Source organism: Catharus ustulatus, chromosome 13, assembly GCF_009819885.2.
Source record: "Catharus ustulatus isolate bCatUst1 chromosome 13, bCatUst1.pri.v2, whole genome shotgun sequence".
In the NCBI taxonomy this organism is placed as follows: Eukaryota; Metazoa; Chordata; class Aves; order Passeriformes; family Turdidae; genus Catharus; species Catharus ustulatus.
In genome coordinates, this window is record NC_046233.1 from 14,963,007 (window position 1) to 14,986,924 (window position 23,918).

Here is a 23,918-nt window from a genome sequence, read left to right on the forward strand (position 1 = left end):
GAACACCGCGGTAACTCCCCGGTGTCCCCCCACCTCTAGTGACTCCAGGCCTTGCCAGGAGTGCCCCAGTGACTCCAGTACAGCCCAGTGCCCCTGTGTGCGCCATTTGTCCCCAGCGCTCCCCTCGCACCGCGGCTCTCCTGCAGCGCCTCGCTCGGCCGCCAGAGGGCAGGAGCGCTCAGCGCAGCTCCCAGTACAGCCCAGCGCCCCCAGTACAGCAATGCACTGCCCCAGTACAGCAATGCACTGCCCCAGTACAGCAATGCACTGCCCCAGTACAGCAATGCACTGCCCCAGTACAGCACTACACCATTCCCAGTACAGCACTGCACCGCCCCAATACAGCCCAGCGTCCCCAGTACAGCAATGCACTGCCCCAGTACAGCACTGAACCACCCCAGTACAGCACTGCACCATCCCCAGTACAGCCCAGAGCCCCCAGTACAGCACTGCACCATCCCCAGTACAGCACTGAACCACCCCAGCACAGCTCTGCACTGCCCCAGTACAGCTCTGCACTGCCCCAGTACAGCACTGAACCACCCCAGTACAGCATTGCACCACTCCCAGAACAGCACTGCACCACCCCAGTACAGCCCAGTGCGCCCAGTACAGCACTGCACTGCCCCAGTACAGCACTGAACCACCCCAGTACAGCCCAGCGCGCCCAGTACAGCCCAGCGCCCCCAGTACAGCACTGCACCATTCCCAGTACAGCCCAGCGCCCCCAGTACAGCACTGCACTGCCCTAGTACAGGTCTGCACCATCCCAGTACAGCATTGCACCACCCCCAGTACAGCCCACTGCCCCCAGTACAGCACTGCACCACTCCCAGTACAGTGCTGCACCACCTCAGTACAGCTCTGCATCACCCCAGTAGAGCTCTGGACCCCACCAGTGTACGCAGTACTGAACCCCAGCATAGCCCCAGCACCCCGGCTCTCACACAACTGCCTCTCAAGACTGCCCACAGGAGCCCAGCAGCATCTCCAATACTGAACAGAATGCCCTGCTACAGCCCAGTATTGCTCACTACAATCCCCAGCCACCCCTACAGAACCATTACCACTTCCCTACCACTGTTCCCAGTACCACCAAGAACCAGCTCCTACTAGCAAATCCTAATGCCTCAGTACTTCTCCTAAGTCCTCCCAGTACTGCTCAGTACCAGCCTCCTGTGTGCCCAGTACTACCTCTGATACAGCCCGGGACCTAGCACCCAGCCCAGTGTACTCCAACGCCCAGCACTACCATCCACTACTGCCACCTCCCCATACCCCTGTCCTGCCCCCCAGCCCCAGATGCAGTGCTCCCCCAGGGGCAGCCCTCTGTGCCCCGGCAGGGCTCAGGGGATTATGAGGTGGGGGTCAGCTCCATCCCCTACAGAGCACACGCAGGCGCCTGCATCTGTCCCAAAGCCAGTGTTTATTTGGGAGTGTCGCTAGCTGCAGCAGGGGACACTGACTCAGCCCTGGTCAGCCCTGCGTTTCCCATGTACAACTATTTACAACCCTCTGCAGCCACCAGGGTGCCCCAAGAGGGTGGTTGATAGGCTGGGTGCCACTGTCACTGTTACCAGCAGCTGCTGGAGGTTTTACACCAGCATGGCTCCTTCTCCTTCCCTTCTCCATCCAAAGACCCTGGGGCCAAGACTCATTATTGCCTGAACACCTCAGTCCTACCTTGAGGTCCCATCTCATCCCTGCCAAACCCCCAGGGAGGGGACACAGCCATGTGCCCTTATCCCTCCTCCTCAGCTTGCCTGGTGGTCTACAGCTCCCTCACAGAAAGCACTTGCTCCTCCATAACCTCAGTGTGGGGAAACTGAGGCACGAAGCTATGATGGCCATGCCCAGCTTGGAGTGAGCACGCCTTGTCTGGCACTGCCTCCCCAGGGCATCATCCCCTCCCACACCAGGACATCCATCCCCAGCAGGGTGCTATGCCCCAGCTGCGTGGGAGAGTGGCTGTGGTGACCCATGGTCCCTGCACAACAGGATATGCAGGTCCTTGGCAGGAGGGAATGGTGGCTGCAGCCACTTCAGGGGTCCCTGCTCCTCCCTGGGGCTGGGAGGTGGGGGTAGCACCACCCCAATGACTATGTACAGCCTACAAATAAATACCACCTCCCGTGGGAGGGGAAGCGCGTGTGTCTGTGTGTGTGCGTGCGTGGATGTATATATATATATATATATATTTATTTATAGATATTTTTAATATTAAAAGGGGGGAAAAATAGACCACTGTGCTAGCAAAGTCCCTGATGATGGTTTCATGTATGCCCATAGGTCTCTGGCTGGTGATTCCGGCGGTTTCGAGGCTTCTTCTGGTCCTGCTGCTCCTTGGCTTTGAGGCCAGCCAGCGGCTGCGGGGGGCTGGCGGCCGTGTGCCGCCAGTAGCCCTGGCAGTACTGGTCCAGGAGTCCCATTTCAGGCTGGCTGAGGAGCTGCAGCAGGTCCTGGTAGCGGGGAGTGGGGGCGCCTGGCAGGCCAAGGGGGGTCTCTGCCTGGACCAGCACGGCGTGGACGGCGCGGCTGCTGAGGACGCGGAGCTGCACCTTGGTCACTGTATGCTTGAAGTTGTTCTCGGTGGCGGTGCAGGAGTAGAGGCCGCTGTCGCTGAGTTGGAGGGCGCGCAGCAGCAAGCCCTGCTCCGTGCGCAGCACCCGGCCCCCCACCCGCAGCTGGGGGGGAGAGGGGGCACGGCTCAGGGGGCTGGCACCTGGCACCCCCGGCACCCCCTGAGCACAGCCCTGCCCTACCTCTTTCCGCCGGTCGCTGTTGTCCTTCTGCAGCAGCCACTTGATGCTGGCCTGGGGCGAGCGGGGTTGGCACTCCAGGAAGGCTGTGCTGCCCTCCACGCCGTACTGCACGGCCTCCACTGTGTTCTTGTTAGCTGCAGCGGGGGCATGGGCAGCCAGGTCAGCCCCATGCCACTGCACTTCTCCCCTGCCCACTCTGTCTCCAGCAGGGGGGAGTCCATTCATCCATTTATCCATCCATGCATTCATCCCTCTATCCACCCATTCAGATCTGTTCAATCTCCTCCCCAACATACCCATCCATCCACCCATCCATCCATCCATCCACCCATCCATCCCACTGACCCATCCATGAACTGACCCATTCATCTCTGCTTGCTCTCATCCCCAATGCATCCACTCATTCATGTTCATCCTCCTCACGATTAACAACCCACTCATCCACCCACACACCCCATGTATCCTCCCATACATCCACCCACAAAACCATCAACCCACCAAGGAATCACCATGCCCCCAGCTCCAGCCCTGCACGCTCAGCCTCCCTCCCGTGCCCGTGCTGCCAGGTTTTGCCCCAGACCCCATTCACCATTGGAGTTGTAGCCGCGGCACTGCCGGATGGGGTTGCCGTGTCGGACGTCCTGCCGCCGGCTGCGCCTGTGGGGAGGTGGGAGGTGAGAGGGGGAGCCTGGGGCTGGGGGGTTCCTCCCTGACCTGTCCCTCCCTCTCTCTCCCTGGCCCCCCTGTACCTCTTGGAGGAGGCAGAGTAGCGGGTGCAGGCGCTGCCGTCCCAGGCACAGTAGGGATCCCGGGCCAGGCAGCAGTCAGCACAGGCTTCTCCATACACGTCACAGCGGTGCAGGGCCAGGTGGGTCACGCCTACGGCCGAGGACACATACAGCTGTTGCTGTTGGGGACAAAGAGGACAGGGTGAGATATTACCTCATCCCCACTGCATTAGGGTCCCTGCAAATCTCCTGCTCCGGTGATGTTGGGCAATGCCACAGCTGGGGCTGGGATGGGATCTGGCCACCCAGGCCCCTGCCATGTGCTATGACTCACCCTCTTGGAGGAGATGGTCATCGTCTTGATGGGTGCTGGCACCTGGACAAGAGCAGGAATGAAGAAGATGGAGGGATGACTGCTTGGACTGATGCTACAGCCCTGGGGTGGGCACCTCAGACCCTCCACAGGCAGCTGGACTAGCAGAGCACACGGGGGAGATCTGAGTGGGTACTAGGCAGGAGGACAAAGCCTGGAGTCCCTCCAGAGCTGGCCCAGAGGTGGCTGGTGTCCCAAGGGACTGCCTGGCGTCCCAGGGAGTGACTGGTATCTCAAGGGGCTGGCTGGTGTCCCAAGGGGTTGGTTGGCTGGGTCAAGAACACTCAGCAAATGATGGAGGACATGCCAGCCCGTACCTTGAACACTTCAATCTCCTCCAGCATGAGCTCCTCTGTCTCCATGTCATCCCGGGGGAGCACAATGACCTTCTGCACGGTGCCCCGATCTGCAAGACACCATAATGCCCAGGTGCTCAGTGCTACCCCATGGCACCCATGTCCTCCCTGTCTGTGAAGGGGGTCTCTGCTGGGGCCGTGGGAAGGAAAGATCCCCCAGGCCCAGCCCCATCTCTCTCCTGCTGTGGCAGGTAGCTATGTACGGGCTGGAATGTGCCTGCTCAGGTAACCATCTGTGTCTAGACAATGCCACCAGAGTGCCAGAGAGTGCCCAGAGATGCATGGGGACATGCACCAGGGCAAGAGAAGGACCGGGATGGATCATGGGGACTCTGGGATGCACATTTGGAGCAGTGGAAACACTGGATGATAGTGTCCCCAGGATAGGCACTGAGGTCTGGGAAGGACAAGGCTGGATGTCAGTGCCTCTGGGATGGGCAACTGGGCAGGCAAGGCACAGGGCTGGATGATGATGGGCTTAGCATGGGCAATAGGAAGCACATTGGATGAGTGCTAGGGTCAGGAAAGGATAAGGCTGGATGATGAGGCCCCTGGAACAGGCACCAGGACAGGCGGAGAACTAGGTTGCATGGTAAAATCCCTTGGATGGGAAATACCATGGTGGATCACTGGCTTCAGGAATAGGAGTTGGGCTATGGGAAGCACGAGACAGTACAGTAGGGGTGGCATTGGGACAGGAAAAGAACAGTCTGGAGCCTTAAGGAGGGGCAGGGATCTCAGGGGGGCAGGCAGTCTCAGCCCCTCACCCCGCTCTAGCAGTGGAGGGCACCGTGCTCTGGCCAGCCCTGGTGGTGCCCGTGCCCTCCGGGGCCGCGCCGGAGCATGCTGCGTTCCCCGCGGTGCGCGGCGTGGGTACCTGTGCCCAGGAAAAGCACCTCATAGCGCCCGTCTGCCGCGTCCACCTGGTCCACGGCCACGGTGGTGAAGCGGTAGTTGACGTTGGTGCGGACCACCAGCGGCTGGCGGTGCGTGGGGTACACGGCGTGGTACATCAGCGGGTGCGTGCGCATGAAGTTGATCACTTCGTCAGGGTAGTCCTTGGTCGATTTCATGGATGGGGTGAAGGTCCCCCCAGGGCACTGTGGCACAAACGTCACCAGTGCTTGGTGAGTTGGTACCCGAGCACAGGTCTGAGGGTGCAGCTGTCTGGCAGTCACTGGATCACCTCCCCGTGGTGCCCAGGGTACTTACAGTGCCTGGACGGGGGTAGGGCATCTTTCCTGTGTAGGGCATCCACTGGTAGTTGGGTCCCTCCTTGTGGGCAAAGGGTCCGTTGAAGACCATGCGGATGTCAGCCATCGAGTAGACACACACAGCAGAGCCTTTGAAGACTGACCTGGGGGGAAGGACCTGCTGCCACCCCTTGTCATGGCATTGCCAGGACATCCACCCAGCTGAGACCCCCTCCTCTCCTGCACTGTGCCAGAAGGGTCAGTACTCACCCCGAGGCGGAGAACACAGCGTAGATAACAGGGTTCTTGGTGTCCTGAGTCTGCTGGATGAAGACGTCCTCTTGGGACAGAAAGATGGAGGTATCACCACAGGGAAGGTGGGCAGGGACACCAGGGTACAGGCAGAGCAGTTACCCATGGAAGAGCAAGAGGCAGGGGGCAGCAGGGGTGTCCCCAGTTCTGCCCAGGGTGCCCCCCAAGCCTGCAGGGGTAGAGAAGGGTCCCATCCCTTTCCTCGCACACTCACGGAGCTCATCGAAGTGTGTTTCAATGCCGTCGGGTCCCGGCACAGAGCAGACGAGCCGGGCCTTCAGGAAGGTGCTCCACTTGTTCACAAGGCAGCAGTGGCCCCCATCATCATTCTGCAACAGTGAGATCCCTGTGCTAAGCCCGGCCTGTCCCCCTGCCCACTTCCCTGCCTGCCCTCTGCTACACCTACCAGGCAAATGCGCCCAATGCGGGAATAGACCCCAGGGCTCAGTGGGGCATCAGCTGATTTCTCTCGGAAGAAAAAGTAGAGCTTGTCATCATTCCTCTCGCTGCTGTCTGGGATGAGCTGGGCACGGACAAAGGCTGGGTCTGGAACAGCACAACACAGCATAGCACTGTCAGCCCAGTGGCACCCTCTGTTGCAGCATCACCCCACTCCTGGAAAAGCACTGCTCTGATCACAGGGTGAGAGCTACATCTGAGGAACTGAGGGTGCTTCTTGTGATTCTAGTGCACCAGCAGAGACATGAAGCATCCCAGGGGAACCTGGGAGGATTCCTGAGGTCCACAGGTTGAAGAGATACATCAGCTCTACAAGCAAGGTGGTGGGAACCAGTCTTCCCCCCAGGAAGGAACCACGCAGCATGGAAGCTTCTCAGGAAGCTTCTCCCTGTCATCCATCAGCCCGTGCCCAGCCAGCGCTGACAGCTCCTCCTCTTCAGGTTACCACCCCGCTGGCTCCCCGGCCCGGCAGGATCATCCCATCTGCTCTGCTCTGTTTATTCAGCTGCTGCCCCGCAGGCAGGGGTGCTCCGGGGCACAATGAACGTTCGGGGTCACTGACTGCAGGCGACACGGTTGACATCTCAGCACTGCAGAAACCCATGCACTGACACTGACAGAGCCAGCCTCATCTCTCACCAGTCTGCTCCCACCGCCCAGCAAAGCTCCAGGCGTGTCTGTCACTGTCCCACACACCTATCCCTGCTCTTCTGTCTTCACACTCATCCATCCATCCATCCATCCATCCATCCTGTCTATCCATGATCAATTAATCCATCATCCATCATCCATCCATCCATCATCCATCCATCCATGATCAATTCATCCATCATCCATCCATCCACCCATCCATCCATCCATCCATCATCCACCCATACATTTTCTGTCCATCCATCTATCCATCCATCTGCCCATGCTGTCTCTGTTCTGGCAGAAGGATGCAGTCCCACACGACAGGTCTCATCTCCAGGGCTGGAGCCATGAGGTCCCCAGGGCACCTGGGTCAGTGACACTGCACTCACCATTGAGCCAGCGGGAATTGTACTGGTCTGTCCTCATGGCTGTCTGCTTGCCCATGGTGCGGAAGATGGCTGCGTCCGTGCCCATGAAGTCGATGTAGACACCAGCATAAAGCTCTTCATCTGCAGAGGGCAGAGGTCAGTCAGGAATCCCCACCTCATCCCATCCACCCACCTTCTTCAACTACCAACTGCAGTCCTGGCTGGTAGCCACCAGGCAACCAAGAGCCATGGCCTGTGACCACCCCAGAGAGTTCTGGAGGCTGGCACTGGTCTGTAACCATGATCCCCACCTCTGCTGGGCCAGGTGTTTGGCCAGCCAAAGCAGGCAGGGGTGGCAGAGCAGGAACCCTGCTCCTGGGAGCAGTTGTTCAATCCCACCTGCATATTCCCTCTGCCTAGCACAGGAAGCACTGGCACCAGGGAGCCAAAGGACTCACTTATTAATGCAGAGACGGTGTCTACTTTGGGGTCGTAGGAACACTTCCCCTTGCCCGACTCCAGCTTGTCTGGCTCCAAGTAGAAGACATAATCCTGAAGAAGGAAGCAAATAGGGTAGCTGGTTAGACTTTCACCCCTCCATTCATGTGACAGCTCCCAAAGCCCACCAGGAGAGCCTCCTCCAGGATTGTGCACAGCAGCGAGGACAGATGCGGATGGACCACACAACGGGTCTGCAGGTCTCCTGAGAAGCTGAAGCTCCTGTGAGCGATTCCTCCGAAGATGCTGGGTGCTTCTCCATGCCCTCCACCACTTGGAGACTTGACTGAGCCATCAGGCTGAAGTGGGGCATCCATTCCTCAGGTCTGGGAAAAAATCCTGCTCTGACTGCCTCTTCACTCCAGCTGGCTGTGCTGCACATCACTGTTTGCCCAGCAAGGTACACAGTTCCAGCAGTAAGGTACACACTTCCAGCAGCTTCAGCAGGCAGGGTCTGGCCCACAGCACAGCTTGGCACAGTTTGGCACAGCTTGGCTCAGCTAGGTACAGCTTGGCTGCTGGACCAACTGTATTTCTCTCTCCAGGGGCCATTTTCCAGTGCATTTCTTCACACGGTGAGATGCTGTGTCTGCTCCATGGGATGCCTCCCTACTGTCACTCCTGCCTTCCCCATGGCCATCCCTGGCACCATCACACATTCCCAGCCAGAAGCAAGATCCACACAGCCTTTGGAAGCACATTCAAAATCCTCTGTTGGTGCTGGCTGGGGGCACACAGAGACAGGTTGGCCCAGCCAGGTCACTCCTCACCCAGGCATAGGAACCACCTTCAGCTGAGACAAAGCAGCAGCACAGAGCATCCATGGGGAGCCTGGGCATGGGAGGTACCTTTAGAAACCAAATGGGGCAGATGCCCACCAGCCCTGCGCCCTGACTTTGGTACATGGGTGATGGACATGGTGACAGCCACCCTCCACTGAGAGACCAGCAGGGTCCAGGTGGAGCCCTGGCTCTGAGAACAAGAGGGGGTAAGGGGCTGGGATCTCACCATGGGCCTCTCCCACTGGAGGGTTTGCTCACACCAGCTCCTCCTGGGGCACCCAAGCCCAGAGATGGGCACAGCCATGTTTCACCATCTGCATCACTGCACTGCGCAGTCTGTGCCACCACCACTATCACAAACACCTCTGACCAATGCTGGCCCCACTCCTGAAGTGGGCAAATGCCTCACATGGACAATCTCTCTCTCCAGCATAGCCCTGGCACTGGCTGTACCATCTCACCCTCCTGGTCAGGTAACATAGGAGTCATTGTGGTGCTGGAGTTGCTGTCCAGGTAATACACCTCGAAATGCATCAGAACAGCCAGGAAGCATGTGCTGGCAGCCCCCAGGGAGCTCCTGCTAAAACACACACCCTCTCCCCAGCAAGGAGAAGAACTGGGGTGACCTGAGGGGGTTAAAATGGCAACAGCATTTTCCCAGCTGGCACTGGGGAACTGGTAGCCAAGACCTGCCCTTAGTTGGGGAGATGCTCACTGCCAAGCATCACCCTTTGCCCTTGACCACCCGAGGAGCTGGGGGAGCCCCAGGTTGCACGAGGGTGCCCATGTCCCCCATGCTCCCCAGCCCATGCACTGACCCATGTTAGTCCGGAGGGGAGAGGCTCGAGGGTGACACTGTCAGGGTGGGCTGCACACTGGGGTGTTCCCAGAGGCCAGGGATGCTGTCACCTCCCTGAATGCACTTGCCTGACAGGATGACTCAAGACCCTCTTGGGGCAAGGTGAGCAGCTGCTCAGTAACATTTCTGTAGGCCCTACCCAAATATCTTCTGCACATCACTTCAGCATCCTCCCCTGAATCGTCCCAAGCCCTGTGGCTCTGCCAACATATGGTCCCACTTCCAAAGGACACAGAAAGCCTGGAGTCAGGCCAAGTCAGCGGTGGGTGGAGAGCCACCATCCCTGACAGTGTCCCCCAGGGGGGGATCCTACATGGACTAGGAGGAAGGAGTTAGTGAGAGAAGGAAAGCCGACGCCAGGCCGGTGGCCGGGAGATGCTGTACTGGGAGGGGAGGGGATGGCGGGGGTGCCCACGGCACGGGACGCCCGGCCCAGGGGTCGGAAGCATGCCAGTGGGACGAAGGAGCCCGCGGCCCTGGTGTGCCCCTGCAGACAGGTGGGCACGGCTGCGGCGGGCTCCCAGACCGGTTCCCACCTTGCTTTGTGCTGGTCTCGGGCTGAGGGGGCTGGCGGTGGATCTGCTTTCCCGGCCTCCCGGCTGGCTCGACGGAAACCCCTGGGGAAAAGGAGCAGGGCAGAGAGTTAGCACCGGCAGGGGAAGGACTCCCCAGAGCAGGGGTGAGCACGGGACCCAAAGAGCTGGGGCCCATTGAGCAGCAGCACTGCTGTCTCCCTGGGTTCCTTGATGCTCCAGGTGGGGCTGGCCTCCAGCAGGATCTTCTCAAGGATGGATCCTGCTCTCTCCTACAGAACTGGGGTGCCCTAGCATGGGGTAGGAGACAGTGGAGAGATGGCTGCCCACAGTCAGCCAGGCTGGGCTCACACCTGGGGGCTCAAAAATGGCACCTGCCACCTTGTTCCTCCTGCACTGATGAGCAATGCCTCAGCACCAAAGCTATTTAGCACCATGGGGTCACTGGAACACTTCCACACTGCCACTGACTCTGCTGCACAATTGTACTGTCCTTGACTGCACTAGCACCCTAGGTCCTCTTCATATGCTGTCACTCTCCAGTTCAGTCCCAATCCAATCTCAATTAGGAATGGTCTGAGCAGCATCCACCTCCCTCAGTGCCCATGCCAGACTTGGGGGTTCTGAGGCAGATGCCCATCCTTCATATCCAGCGCCGTGATCCTCCCTCAGTTTGGGCTGGTGACTCGCTCTCCAGCCTCAGGAGAAGACCCGTCACTCCAGTGTGGAGGGGACAGACACCTCACAGGGCTTGGGACCCCTGGGACACTCATGCTGCTCAGTTGCAGAGACTGCCTCCCTCTCAAGGCAGTCCTGAAAAGGCTCCTCTGTCGGCCACACATCTTGCCTGGAGGTGTGGAGCTTTGATGCCACCCTCTCACTGCACATTGTGGTCCTTGGTGCTGTGTGATATCCATCCAGGGATGCTCCTGACATGGCCACGTGCGATGGCACAATCCCTGCACAGTTCTCCCTGTGCAGCACCGGTGCTGACATCCTTGGAATCTACGGTGAGGGGCTCAGCAGCCCGGCAGCAAGTGGGAAGCTGGGGTGACATGTCCCTCATTCCAGTGGAGATCCAGCAGTGGTTGCAGCCAGCAGGGTGGGAGGGCACATTGTGTGGAAGCTGCCATCAGAGAACAGCCAAGTTCCAGCGTGAAGAGAAGTCCTTGCTCTGTAGAGATGGCTTGGCCCCGCTCAGCAGCACAGCACTGTTAGCCACGGTCACCCCCATTCTGCGCTTGCCCACAACCTTCAGTCCCCAACCTCCCCACCAGCCAGCAGAGCTGAGCCAAGCACCCACCCCATGGCAGTGCCATGGTGGATGTGCCAGCACCACCGTGCCAGACACCAGCTCAGCACCCCCATCCCTCCCACCCCTCACCTGGGCTTTGCGCCCGCGGTTGACGAAGGCACAGATGGGGTTGTAGGCACCAGTGCCACACACGTAGAGGTGAGTCCGGTTCCAGGGCTGGATCAGGCGGATGAAGTTGCCACACTCCCCCTGGGAAGCAGAGTAGAACACGTCAACTCAAGCATGGGGCCATGTTGGTGTGGGCATGGGGTGAAACACGTCATTGGAGGGCATGGGGCAGCATGGACCAGGGGCTGGCATGGGCCACAAGCCAGCAAACTGGAGGGCCCAGCCCCGGCTGGTAGGAGGAAGCAGCATAGGAGCTTGGCCTTCTACTTGCTTGAAAGCTCTCCAGGACCTGCCTGGTTGGAACAGAATGGGTGACAGGACACTGCAACACCCTGGAGTGCCACCCCATCTTGACACAGCTGTACATGCTAGCGGATGGCTTTTCCAGAGTAGGATACAGGGATATGAATCCCACTGCAGTGCCAGGCACTGCCCCACTCCACTACCCAAAGGGGATTCATGGTGGGTACTTACATTGCTGTTCTTGCCTGACAGGATGCACTCCTCGATCCTCTGCTGGGATGCTGGCCAATGGATCTATGGAAACACCAACCCAGGGGACACCAGGATTCCCACCTGGCCCCACCACTTCCCCACCAGCACCAGTCACACCCACTGAGCTCTCGCCCCGGCATCTGGAAGGTGCCCAAAGTGCCCATTACCCCCCTCCACCTGCTCCCCCCTGCCCTGCGCTGGCGCTTACGATGAGGGGCTCGCGGTTGATGTCGTGGAGGTCCAGGGAGAGCACGTAGTCCTTGCTGCCCACATACATGCGGTCGTGGTCCTCGTCCTTCAGCAGGATGCGGTAGTCACTGGAGTTGAGGAGGAAGTTGAAGAAGTGTGCTGTGCCCGTCGCCTTCAGCTCTATGGGGGGAAAGGGGAAGGTGTCAGTACCACAGGGACCCCCATCTTTGCCAGCGTCATCCCTGAGTCCAAGCCTGGGCCCAGCTGGAGGACACCCCATGAGAAGAGGTGCCCACTTTCCAATCCATGAGCACCATGATACTGCCACCTCTATGCAGGACAAGGGACAATGACAGAGGTGCGCACGGCCAGTTGGACAAACTAGACTGTCCAGAAGAGAATTCATCAGAACCTGGTCTCAGGAGATCCCACAGCCCACAGCAGGGAGTGGAGATTGCCACTGAGATGGGGCAGGAGGTTGGGGCTCTCTGCCACCCCAGCCCCGAGACCACAGTTCCCAAAATTTCCAGCATCATCCCCCTCCTGCACTGTGACCCCATGTTCCAGCCAAGCCTCTGGTTCCTAGGATGGGAGAGCTGGGACCCCAAGGAACCAGCTCCAGGGGAGGTGATGAGCTTCCCACCCACCCTGCACACCCCATCCCCCCTTGGAAAGTTATTTTTAGCCTAAGTGTGGGAGCAAGGAGTGAAAGAGGATAATGAGGGTCATGAATATTCACAAGTGCAATAAGGCAGCCAGATGGAAGGCAGAAGTGCTGCAGATGATGTGGGCCAGTGCCAAGAACCACGCGGCAGGGGCCAGGGCATGAGTAAGACAGAACACCCTGTATCCCCAACAGGATACAATCTGTCCTGGAGGCCACATCTTTGGAGATGCCACTCCCCCTGAAGGTGTCACCCCCTTTGGATACCACCCCAAATATCAGATGCTACCTCCATGGGATGACATCTGCCCTGGATACCACCCCTTTGGATACCACTCCAAGCCATCAGATGCCATCCTTATGGGACGTCATCTTCCCCATATGCTTCCTTTCAGAGTTGCTGCTCTCTTAGGATGCCATCAACAGCCATTGGATGCCACCTCTACGTGATGCCATCAGCCTCTGAAGTCAATCCCTTTGAGATGCCATTCTTTTAAAAGGTGTCACCCTCTCTGGATGCCACAAACAGCCATCAGATGCCACCAACAGCCATCGGATGCCACATCCATGATACACTGATCCAGTGAGCACCCTCACCCTGTGGGGTTCGTCCCTCCATGCAGAGGGGTGCCCTGTGCAGCACTGGGAACAGCTCTGGGGACCTCCCTTCCTGGGGAGGAGCAGAGCAGGGTCCTGCAGGTCAGTGTCAGGAAGCATCACACCGGCTTCCAGGCAGCAGCGGGCATGGCTCCAGCAGCCAGCTTCCATTCCCAGCGGGAGGCCAAGTGCCTGCAGATCTCCCTGACCTCTCACCTCCCGGCTGCACAAGGGACTGCAATATCCCACAGGTGCCCCCAGGGTCCCTTCCCCCTCAGGGCAGCCCCTCTGTTCCAGGGCTGGTAGCAGGGCTCCCCAGCCCCACAGCAGGCCAGTGTGCAGATGCTGGACCCGTTCAGCCGTGGCAGTGAGGCCAGTGCACGCACAGTGTGGGAACCGGTCAGAGCTGGGAAGCTGCGTCATGGGATGTGCCATGAACCGCCCCCGGCCTGGGGGCCTGCCTCTCTGCCAGGGCTGGACGGACAGGATGAGCACGGTGGGCGTGAGCAGGGGCTGGAATTTGGGCTGCAGGCGGGGGGGCACATGGCAGAGGTGCAGTGGAACAGTGCCAAGGATGGGGGGCCAGGGAGCTGCTCACCCATCCACCCACAGCAGGCTCCTCCTCCTGCCTGGCCCATCTGGGCTCCAGATGCTCCCTGTTGCTGGTGCTGGCTCACATGCCACCCATGGCGTCCCCAGCCTGTCCTGTAGCAGTCCCTGACTGTGCTGTGGCACACTGGAGCTGGTCCCTGCCTGTCCTGTGTCCTGAAGCTGCCCCACTGGCCCATGCAGTGTGTGTGTGCAGGTGTGTGCCCCACACTCCTGGTGCTGGTGCCTCCCTCAGTATGACGCTGGCGTTGGTGGGGACCAGAGCTCGGGAGCAGGAAAGGGCAGGGTGGCTCTGGCACTGAGTGACACGGGCAGAGCAGAAGAGCTCTTCCACACCTGCCAGTGATGGAACTGTACACCCAGGCTTCCCACCCAGGACAGACACCTGGAGCAGGCAGAGACAGGGGTGGCAATTACACTGGACAGGACATCCCATGCCAGGACAGCCCTCTCATCTGTCATCCCTGCCCAGGCTGGGGACGACAGCACCAACAACCCCGGGATCCTGGAGTGCCAGGACACTTGGTGGTGGAGGGTTCCATGACAGTGACACGCCCAAATATCCCACATCCATTAGGATGGGCGTCTCCAAGGCTTGGCAGGGAACAGGACCAGTAGCACAAAGGGTCTTGGCCCCCCACTGGGGGCCCCATTCAGCCCCCCACGGCCCAGCGATCAGAGGGGGCACTCCCAGAGCAGGGCGGTGACGGACCCGCTGCCCCGTAACGCCCTCTCCAAAGACAATGGCAGGGCGGGCAAGACCCTGTCACAACCTCTGACCTCCCAAACCATCGCACTGCCTAATCCCTAGTATCGCTTTACCCCCAAACCTGCCCCCAGCAGCCGAGGGGTGTCCCTGGGGATGGGGTGGGGCAGGGGCCCCGGTCGGGCTGGAGAAGCCGGCTCATTAGCCGATGCGCCCCAACGAGCATATTCCCTCCTGCCTCGCCATGCCAATGCCGGCACCGGCAGAGCTTCCCCGGCTGGCCGGGAGCCTAATCCTGTTTTAATTGCCGAGCACCGGAGCCAGGAGCCGCTCGGCATCACAGCCAGGGTGGCCTCCCCGGGGACCGTCCCCACATTCCGCGGAGCGCCCACTGAGCCCCCCGGGACTCTGCTGCCCGCAATCGTGTCGTGTCCTCGGGCGCTCAGCTGCAATTACCCCGTGCCCTCGGGTGATGCCGGCGGCCAGGAGGCCGAGGCTGGCAGCAAGGCGCGATGCGCTGCTCTGCCCGCGGCACCACCGCCCCGCTGCACGCTCTGCAAAGCCAAATTCCCCCTGCAGTGCCCATCTCGGGCTGCATTCCCAGCTCCGGCAGCTGTCCACCCTCGCTGGCTGTCACCACTGGCCCCCATCGGACAGGGGGTCCCTATTCATCACCCGCTGGCACGGAGACCAGTGCTGATCTCCAAAGCAAAAGGGAGATTTGGGGGTTCTCGATAAACCGAGCACCCCGAAGGACTCCTCACTCCATCCCAGCCCCCCAAACCCTCCCCGATCCCCCCAAACAGCACCAGCATGAAGAGTTAATGCCATTACGACCCCGAGCGGGTCACCTCCCCAGGTGCACCATCACTGCATTCCCCAAAACCAATTACAGGCGCTCTCACCTAATTAGATTCTAATTATGGGCTTGTAGCGCATTCAACATAATTAGCATGTAAATTACACGGCGTGTTTATATTCAATAACCGCACTCCCGCCCCCCTACCCCCCCACCCCCCGCCCGGCTGGCGGAGCCAGCGCCTTTCGGGAGCCCTTTCTTTGCATGGGGAAGAATGAATTCACTTTAAATGCCGATGGAGAAGCCCAGCACTGATCCCAAGGGAGCCTGGCACAGCAGGGATAAATCCCATCTCCATCCTGCAGCGTTTTATCCCACAAATTTAGAAGCGTGCCCCAAATTTTGATTATGTTCCCTACTAATTTTTTTCCCTATTTGAAATTTGAGATGCAGCTTTTTGGGTACGCGTCAGAGGGGCAGGATGGGGAGCAATGCCAGGAGAGGGATAGGGGGCTGGATGTGTCCCCTCTCGTGGTTAAAGCATTTGTTGTTATTGGGGCTGATCAAAGAGCTGGGTGGGTCGTCCGATGAAAGCAGAATTGCTTATTTGTTTGAGCGTCACTCCGCTACCCCTTGATGGGTTATTTATGATGTAATTAAGCTAATTACATGTAATAAGAGAGTTTCCGTGGCCCCCAGCCAAGCTCTTTTCCCATTTAACCGATTCACAGGTGGGAGGAAACCGAAGCTGCCTCGCAGGGGCTTGGGAGATGAAATGACTCCTGTTCCCGCTTGCTGCCTTCCACCCCCGATCATCTCCAGCCCCCCTGGAGCATCGCCCGTGCCGGCACCCGCGGCAGAGGACAGACAGGTGCTACAGCCGCCCGGGTCAAATCCCTCGGGATGAAAGAGGTGCCGGCCGGGTGCTCCCCGCAGCCACCGCAGCCCGGCCAGTTGGGCGCAAGCCAAAAAACAATTAAAAAAAACAAAAAAGGAAAATCTACATTTTTTCAGCGGAAACCGCTGATTCATTCCCGGGCCAGCCTGCCCCAAGTGCCGGTGTGTGGATGTGCCCCAACGAGTGGTGGTGGCAGGGGGGACCCCATCCCCACCAAGCATCATTCTGCAGTGGTGACCTGACCAGGCTCTTGGCTGGGTCGTGGGATGCTCCAGCAGCATGAAATCCCCTTCAGGAAAGAGCTTGGCTTCAGAAAAAAAAAAAATAAAAGACTTTATTCACCCCAAAAGCAAAGTGCTGAGCTGAGGTGCCCCAACCCACTGACTGCTCTTTGGGCTTTTTTGTTCAATGTTTGGACATTATTTCTTTCCACAGGCCTGGAGGGGAGGGCACGGTGCCGGGTGGAAACTGCGGCTGCTCCAGGCCCTTTGCTCTATGCCCAAGCGGCACGGGAGTGGAGAGAACACCCATGCCAGGACCCCGGGAAGGGCCGTGCTGTTCCATAAGGAGCATTGTTAATTTGAGGGATAACTAGCTTATTAGATATAGGCTTGGAGGGGGCTGAAATTGCACAAGGTTTTTGAGGGGGGAGGGTTTAAGGAGCTTATGGAGCTTTGCAGCCGGAGCCAGGGAGCTCAGCCCCAGCAGCAGCCGGTCCCAGCGGGTGGAGGGGCCCTGCCGCAGCCCCCCACTGTCCCAGCCAAGGAAATCCTCTTAGGGGTCACAGGGTTCAGTTCCATGTCCCCGCCCCTTAGGGCAGGGGGAAAGGGGGCTGTGGCACCCCCATGACCTTTACGGGGTCTGAGGAGCAGCATGGGGCACTCCCGCCAGGGTGGGGACCAACAGTGCCAGTGTTCCCAGCACATTCCCAGCACTGGCTGTCCCTAAGCCCTTGGCCCTGCTCGTACCACCCTGTTTATCCCATCCTGCTGTCGCCAAGCAGTGCCCACAGCTGCAGCAGCTTAAGAGGGCGCCTGGGTGGCCCCCAGGACATGGTCTCCTGTCCGGGCTCCTCTCCAGCCATCTGCCACCCCCTGGCCCGGATCAAGCATACCGGTATCTCCTGGCCACCGGCAGAGATGCCAGCAGGGTGGGAGGGGAAACTGAGGCAAGAGGCAGGCAAGAGCGAGGCCATGCAGGGGCTGGCAGTAGAGCACAGAGGAGACTCCATGCTCACTTCATTCTTTTTAAAGTAACTTTTTTCCCCTGGCAGGAACTGCCCTGCCTCTCACCCCCACCCCTCCCTGCCAGGGCTGCCCCCGGCTGGACCTCAGCCACAGCTTTTCTGAGAGGTGCCAGCAGGGCTGTTCCCCTCACTGGGGGAGCGGCTCCCGTTTGGAAACCCCACGGAATGCCCTGACCTCGAGGGCTTCCCGCTGTGATGCGGGGTGAGAGCCCACCCTTCCTTCCCGCACGCTTTTCCCACGCTGGACAGGGAGCAGGACACGGAGGGATGAATCACCATCACCATCATCATCATCACCTCCTGCATCCTCGTGGGGAACGGGCCAGCCTCTCTGGTGCCCGAGCCCCTGGCCCAGAGGAAGGGCCAGAGCAGAGGGGGCCGCAGGATGTGTACAGCAGTGTGGGGAGCGAGCGAATTGTTAGCACGGAGATGATTAAAAATATCCACCCTATTTCTGGCCAGCACTGGGCTGGGATCTGGGAAGAGCTGTTGGCAAAAGGGAGCTGTGCCGGAGCCGCTCCCAGCACTGTTCTTTCCATGCTGGTCACCTTCCTCCTGCCGGCACACGGACAGGAAAGCCTTGAGAGGAGGACAGACGTAAAGAGACCACAGGGGTGACGGAACGGGGGGAGGACTGACCCTGCCCAGCCCATCACCCTGCACCAGGGCACAAGCAGCTCAGTTCCCACCCCTTTCCTATCACTTCAGTGTTTTATAGATGTATTTTTTTTTCATGCACTCAGAGACGCCGGGGCTCCGTGGAGGATGACGCAGGCCCCGGGGAGCTGCGACAAACCTCTGGTGCGCGATAACAAGCAAAGGCAAACAAACCCAGAGACGCTCCCGCAGCTGGCAGGGCTCCAGGCAGCACAGCCTCCCAGGCAAGGCGCCGGGGCACACACTTGGGGACATGGCAGCTCCTTCCCCAGCACCCTGGCCACAAGGCCACCTCGATCCCACCCTGCATTGGGATGCTTTAGCCAGAGGGATGCTGTGGGATAGACCTGCACCCCAACCCCAGCAGCTGTGACTGCACAAATGGCCACCCGGCCCCCTGTGGCACCACAGCCATCCCTGACAGCAGAGCCCAGCCAAACTCATCACACCAGTGTCCCCCAGCCCAGACCCACCACACCCAGCCCCACTCTCTGCACTGGGAGATTTGGGGCCAGGCACTTGGGTATCATCCCTGCCTTTCCAGGCAAGAGAAGGGGCTGGACCATCCACAAAGTGCCTCTGTCACCCCATATCTCATGGTTCTATGGCTGCATGCAGATGATCAGCTCAGGAAGCTGCTCACCAGCAGTTTGGTGTGCAGCTCCCAGCTAGCCCTCGAGGAAGACCCTGGAAAATTCCTCCCCCACTGCCACCCTTGTCAGAGTAGAGACAAGAAAGAGGCGAGTGGCATCCCTTCCCAACCCTGATGTGCTTGTACCCAGCACACCGCTGGCATTTCTTCTCTATGTGCCAGTGCACATCAGCCCTTCTCCCACCACAAATCCCCCCTCTAGGCAGCAAGGGCAGGGGGAGCCCTGCCAGACCACCTCAGGCAGGAGGGAGATCCTGAGCACAGCCAGCAACCATTGCTCCAACCAGCTGGGGCCAAAAAAAACCAACCCCAAGCCAGCCTCTAACCTGTGGCACTGCAAGCTTAACCATGCCTATCTGGAATTAATCTCACTCCTGGATCACACTGTGGCAGTGGGCACCAGGTCCTGCTGAGACTTTGCTGGACCTTCCCCTCCCCACGGCTGTGAGGAAAAGGTGTTTTAAACCAAGGTAGGGAAGCATCTGTATAGCAGCTGAAGTGCCCCAGCAGCCCCCAAAACCCTCCAGAAACGCTGTTTGGAGAGGAAAGTGGCGCCTGCCTCTGGGGAGGAACTTGCTCATTGCTTTCCAGCCTGGACTTGTCCCCAGACTCTTCATACCAGCCATTTTTTCTGTCAAGACCAGCCTGTAACACCCATGGCTATTGCTGCTTCACCGCGTTTGCTCTCAGCCCGCGGCCCCTCCTGCCTGGCTCTGCCGTGCTCACCATCAGTTCTGCCACCACATCTTGGGTTTGCAGGTACAGCGGGCGACCAGAGGGCAAAGGCACAGTGGGACAGCAAAGCAGGAGCACAGGCAGCACAGCCACAGCTCTCCCAGGGACCCCAGGGGGAGGCAGACATGAGACTCTTCACGTCTGTCACCTCCTGACACACATCCAAGCAGGCAAGCCCCCAGCAGGAACAATTTCCGTTCTGGTCCTCAAGGTTTGCAGCCCTGGGACCTGCCTCAGCCGCAGTCTACCCTACTTAGCAGCAACCTCAAAAACAGCAGCTCAAGACAAACCCCTCCATCAATGTGCACCCCAAAGTTGAACCAGGGGTGCCCCCACAGCTCCTACAGTGCTGGGTGGGCTAAGCAGCCCCGGTATGAAAGGGTTAAGCCCCTTCCCCCCACCCAGCACCCTCCCCTCCTGCCTCTCCCGGCTCCCTGCCAGCTCCCAGGCATTAATACCAGCTGGGGGGGTCGGGGTGGCGTCAAGCTGCTGTCTGGAATCGGGGTGCTGCTGGGGGGGCTTCCCACACCTCAGCACCCAGCTTTGCCAGATGGAGGGAGCCACCCACCCACCCACCACAGCAAGCGTACTGGGGGACTAGGCAGGCTAGCAGCCCCTCTGTCCTGTGTGTGCTGGTGCAGATTGGGAGCTCAGCCACACCTGGATAAGGATCCCCATGGAGATTTCCGAGGGTGCAGATTGCTGATGCCCCCCGAGCGAGAAGAAGGAGCCTGTACTGGGGGTGCTCATGGTTTTCTCCATCTTGGGGTCCCACCCTCCCCACCACTCCAACAACCAGACTCTTACCTTTGAAGGAGAGCTGCACCCTGGGGGTAGCGAAGCCGTGGTCCTTGGGATGGGCAGCCCGCCAGCCCAGAGTCAGCAGGGTGGCCCAGAGGAGGACACCGACCACGGGCATGGTGGGCATGCACCTGGGCGCCAAGATCGAGGGGAGTCTGGGGGAGCCGAGCCTGCCAAGGAGGGCACACGAGGGAGGGACGTCAGTTCACTGCACCCACCACCCCCTGCGGGTTACAAGCCCCACATCCTGCTCTCCATTGCCCGCTGGCACGCAGCATCCTCCAGGCAGGACTGGAAGCCAGCCCTGGGAAGCTGAACTCTGCTCCACAGACTGGGGGTGGGGGGCACAAATCGGGGTGCCACAGCCTCACCTCCCTGGTGAGAATGTAGGGCGAGGCAAGCACACTGAGAGCCACTGCAGCACCCTCCTCCACCCCAGCTGGCGAGCCTCAGCCAGGTGAGGAGCATCCCTCCATCCCTCCTCACACCCCCCTCAGCTGCAGCATCTCCAGCCCCCGCTGGGCTGGCTCCCCCTGCCCTGCCAGCCAAAGGGGTCCTGCTCCCAGCCCTTGCCTCCCCACCTCTCCTCCCAGCCCCCAGCAAAGCCACAGCAAACAGAGCTGGGATCAAATCTTTCCAACATGAAGGAAATCTGGACTTCATTATTCCAAGAACGTACAAAAAAAAAAAAAAGGATTTTTTTTTCATAAATAAAAGAGGAAGAAAAAGAAGAGGGGAAAAAAAAAAAAGCCCTGCCTGTGTGCCAGGCAGCTGGACTCCCTGGGGCTCCGGCACTGAGCGGAGTCCGCCAAGCTGCCTCCAGCAAGCCACACACGCACCCCGGCACGGCACGGTGCACAGTGGGCTCCCCCCGCACCCCACTGCCCCTCCGGAATGCACTGTCCCCTGGGCCAGACCCCTCTCCCGAGGCAGCACCCTCCTGGGGGTCTCCAGGCACTTCAGGCAGGATTTGGGAGGAGGCCCGCGATGGGAAGCCCCTCCTGTCCCCAGGGAGCTGCACGGCTGGGTGGGATGCCCTGTGCCACCGTGGGCGGGTGGGCTCACACACGTGGGGAGTGTCCAGCCAGCCCAGCCAAAGGGGGTCAGACTCTGTGGGAACAGGGGTCCCCACCGTGACACCCCCAGGAAGCCATGCCCTCCAGGGCTTTGCCAGCTGCCACCACACAGCCCCATAGGGCACAGGCACACCCAAAAAAGCTGGATGGATGGCTGGGAACCCTTTGGGGCACCCTGGAGACAGATGCTGAGCTGCAAGGAGCACAATCTCACACCCCACCGGGTGGTCTGGCTGGCCTCTCCTGCAGTGCACAGCACCCACACGGCCAGCCCCAGCCCCGAGCAGGACAAGGGCAGCAGCACTGTCACCAGCAGCAGGGCAAGACCCCGAGTGTGGTGGCACCACTGTTCCCTGCAGCTGCATATTTTTTTTCTCCTTCTTGCCTTTGGGGTCAGTAAATATTTCAATTTGCTCCTCTGTCCCTGAGCACACCCAGCTCTGCTCCATTGTACTGGTATTCGGTCCCTTTTCAGGCTGCCTTCCCCCTTCTCCTACCCATTCCCAGGCTCTGCCCTTCCCATCAGCGCCAGGCTGGGACAGCCTGCACCCCCAATTCTTCCACCAGCCAAAACTCCAGTTGGTTGCAGTTAAATAACCCCCCCCATCCAAACCTCCCCCCTCTCCCCGGCAGCTTTAGGAAATAATTCTGGCAAATCCTACTATTGCATTTGGATGGAGCGGCGTACGCGTCAGAGACTGGGAGCGAGATGGCAAACAAAGGAAAAGAGGGAGAGGAGGGGAGCGCAGCAAGCGCAGGGCGAGGAGAGGGGAAAGGGCCGGCGGTGAGTGGGGGGCACCCAGACCTGGCTGGGAAAGGCAAATTCCAAGGAAGCAAAAAGGGAAACGGGCCACTGGAGTGCACCTTGGCCAGGAAATCTCCATTTCCAGGGTCATCTGCACTCCGGGGAAACTGAGAACTCCAGGGGAGAGCGGCCACATTCCTGCCCTCCAGCCCCCAGGCTGTCTGAGCTTGGAGGGGTTTTTTAGCAATTAAAGTTTGGCCATTGCTTGTGCTGCCGCAGGAAGATCAAAATCCCACTCGGCTTTAACCCCCCTTCCCTAGGCTGGTTAACCCAGCGCCGCCGAGCCCAAGCAATTAGAGAAAGATTTTCTCGTCTGGAAGAGGGGCTCCTTTTGGGGATCGAGCCCCAAAGAGGGCTGAGGGAATGCCTCGGGAGTACCCCGGGGGGACTCGGGGATACGGCTGTCCGCACGCCTGCTCCCGCGGCCTCGGGAGAGAGCAGGAAATATTTTGGGAGGGAAAAGCAATAGAGGCAGGATAGGCAGTGGAAGGGAAACCTGGCCCACCTCCGGCCACGGCGCGCGGTGCCATCAGTGGGAAGGGGGGAAAAATAGGGGGAAAAAACCCCCACAACATAATACAATAACGCTAAATGTCCAGCGCGGCCCCGCGCACCCGGGAAATAACTTTGCACAACTTTGCGCTCTGGTACGCCCGGCCTGTCCCCAGGGAGCGCCGGCTGTCCCCTGCGCCCCCCGCCCGGGCGTGCTCCGCGCAGCCCCAGCCCGCCGGGGCGCGGGTCCTGCCGGGGCTCGCCGTCCCATCGGGGCTCGCCGTCCCACCGGGGCGGGCTCCGGCAGCCTCCTCCAGGGTGCCGGGCGTTCTCCGGCGTGTGTGTGTCCCCCGGCACCCCCTCCCTGGGCACCCGCTCGCCGCCGAGCCCTACCGCAAGCCCCATGCCCCGGGAGCTCCCTTCCAGCCCCCGTCCGGTGCGACAGCCCCTCCGCCCCGAGCGGGACCGGGGCGCGCCTGCCCAGCCGCGGCTCCCGGGAGCAGGGGGACCGGCAGGGTCCCCCCACCTCGGTATAACCCGCTGCGAGGCGGGGAGCGGGGATTCCCCGGCGCACCCTGCGCCGCCGCCAGCTCGGGGATGGGGTCCCAGCACCGCACCGCACCGCCGGCACCAGCCCAAGCCCCACCTGCCCGCTTCACCGACAAGTTGCGGCTTGGGGGGGACCCACACGCGCGAGTTCCGATCGGCGGAAAGTTTTCCCGGGGCGCCCCCCGCGCGGGGCATCCGCTCCGCCGCCCGCCGCCGCTCTTACCTCCGCGGGGGTCCCGGCGGCGGAGGGGCGCTGAGGAGGGCGGCGGGGCTCAGCGCCGCGCCGGGGTCCCGCGGCCCCCCGCCATCTCTCGGCCGCGACTGCCGCCGCGGCCCCGGCCCGTGAGCGCCGGGCGGGGCGGGGCAGGCACCGGGCGGGGCCCGGCGCCCACTGGGCCCCGTTGCGGGCCCGCCGCGGGGGGCGTCGTTTGCATAGACCCGCCCCCGGCCACGCCCAGCGCCCCGGGCCGCAGGTTCGAGCCCCGGCGCCGCCCCCGCCGCTCACCTCCTGCTCCGGCCCTTTGTTGCGGGGTGCAGGCGGTGCCCCGTCTCGCCCTGCCGGCCCGCCGGTGGCTCGGCGCACCTCCGTAGCCCACCACCCTGCCGCCGGTCCCGGGAAGGAGGCGGATAAATAAGTGCCGTCCCTCCTTTGTCTGCCGCGGCGGGGGG

General features: G+C 60.5%; 1 protein-coding gene across 1 annotated transcript; it reads right to left on the bottom strand.

The window, feature by feature from the left end:
• Positions 1 to 1,408: 1,408 nt before the first annotated feature.
• Positions 1,409 to 23,627, bottom strand: SEMA3F (semaphorin 3F). The gene is made up of 18 exons (XM_033071271.2): positions 23,473 to 23,627; positions 20,334 to 20,497; positions 11,983 to 12,143; positions 11,754 to 11,816; positions 11,241 to 11,360; positions 7,643 to 7,736; positions 7,206 to 7,325; positions 6,131 to 6,270; positions 5,939 to 6,053; positions 5,683 to 5,752; positions 5,432 to 5,576; positions 5,097 to 5,319; positions 4,181 to 4,269; positions 3,825 to 3,866; positions 3,512 to 3,669; positions 3,352 to 3,419; positions 2,763 to 2,896; positions 1,409 to 2,684 (listed from the first exon to the last, which is right to left on the bottom strand). The coding sequence occupies exons 2-18, from the start codon at positions 20,452 to 20,454 to the stop codon at positions 2,274 to 2,276; spliced, it is 2,274 nt and encodes a 757-aa protein (XP_032927162.1). The 5' UTR covers positions 20,455 to 20,497; positions 23,473 to 23,627; the 3' UTR covers positions 1,409 to 2,273.
• Positions 23,628 to 23,918: the final 291 nt, after the last annotated feature.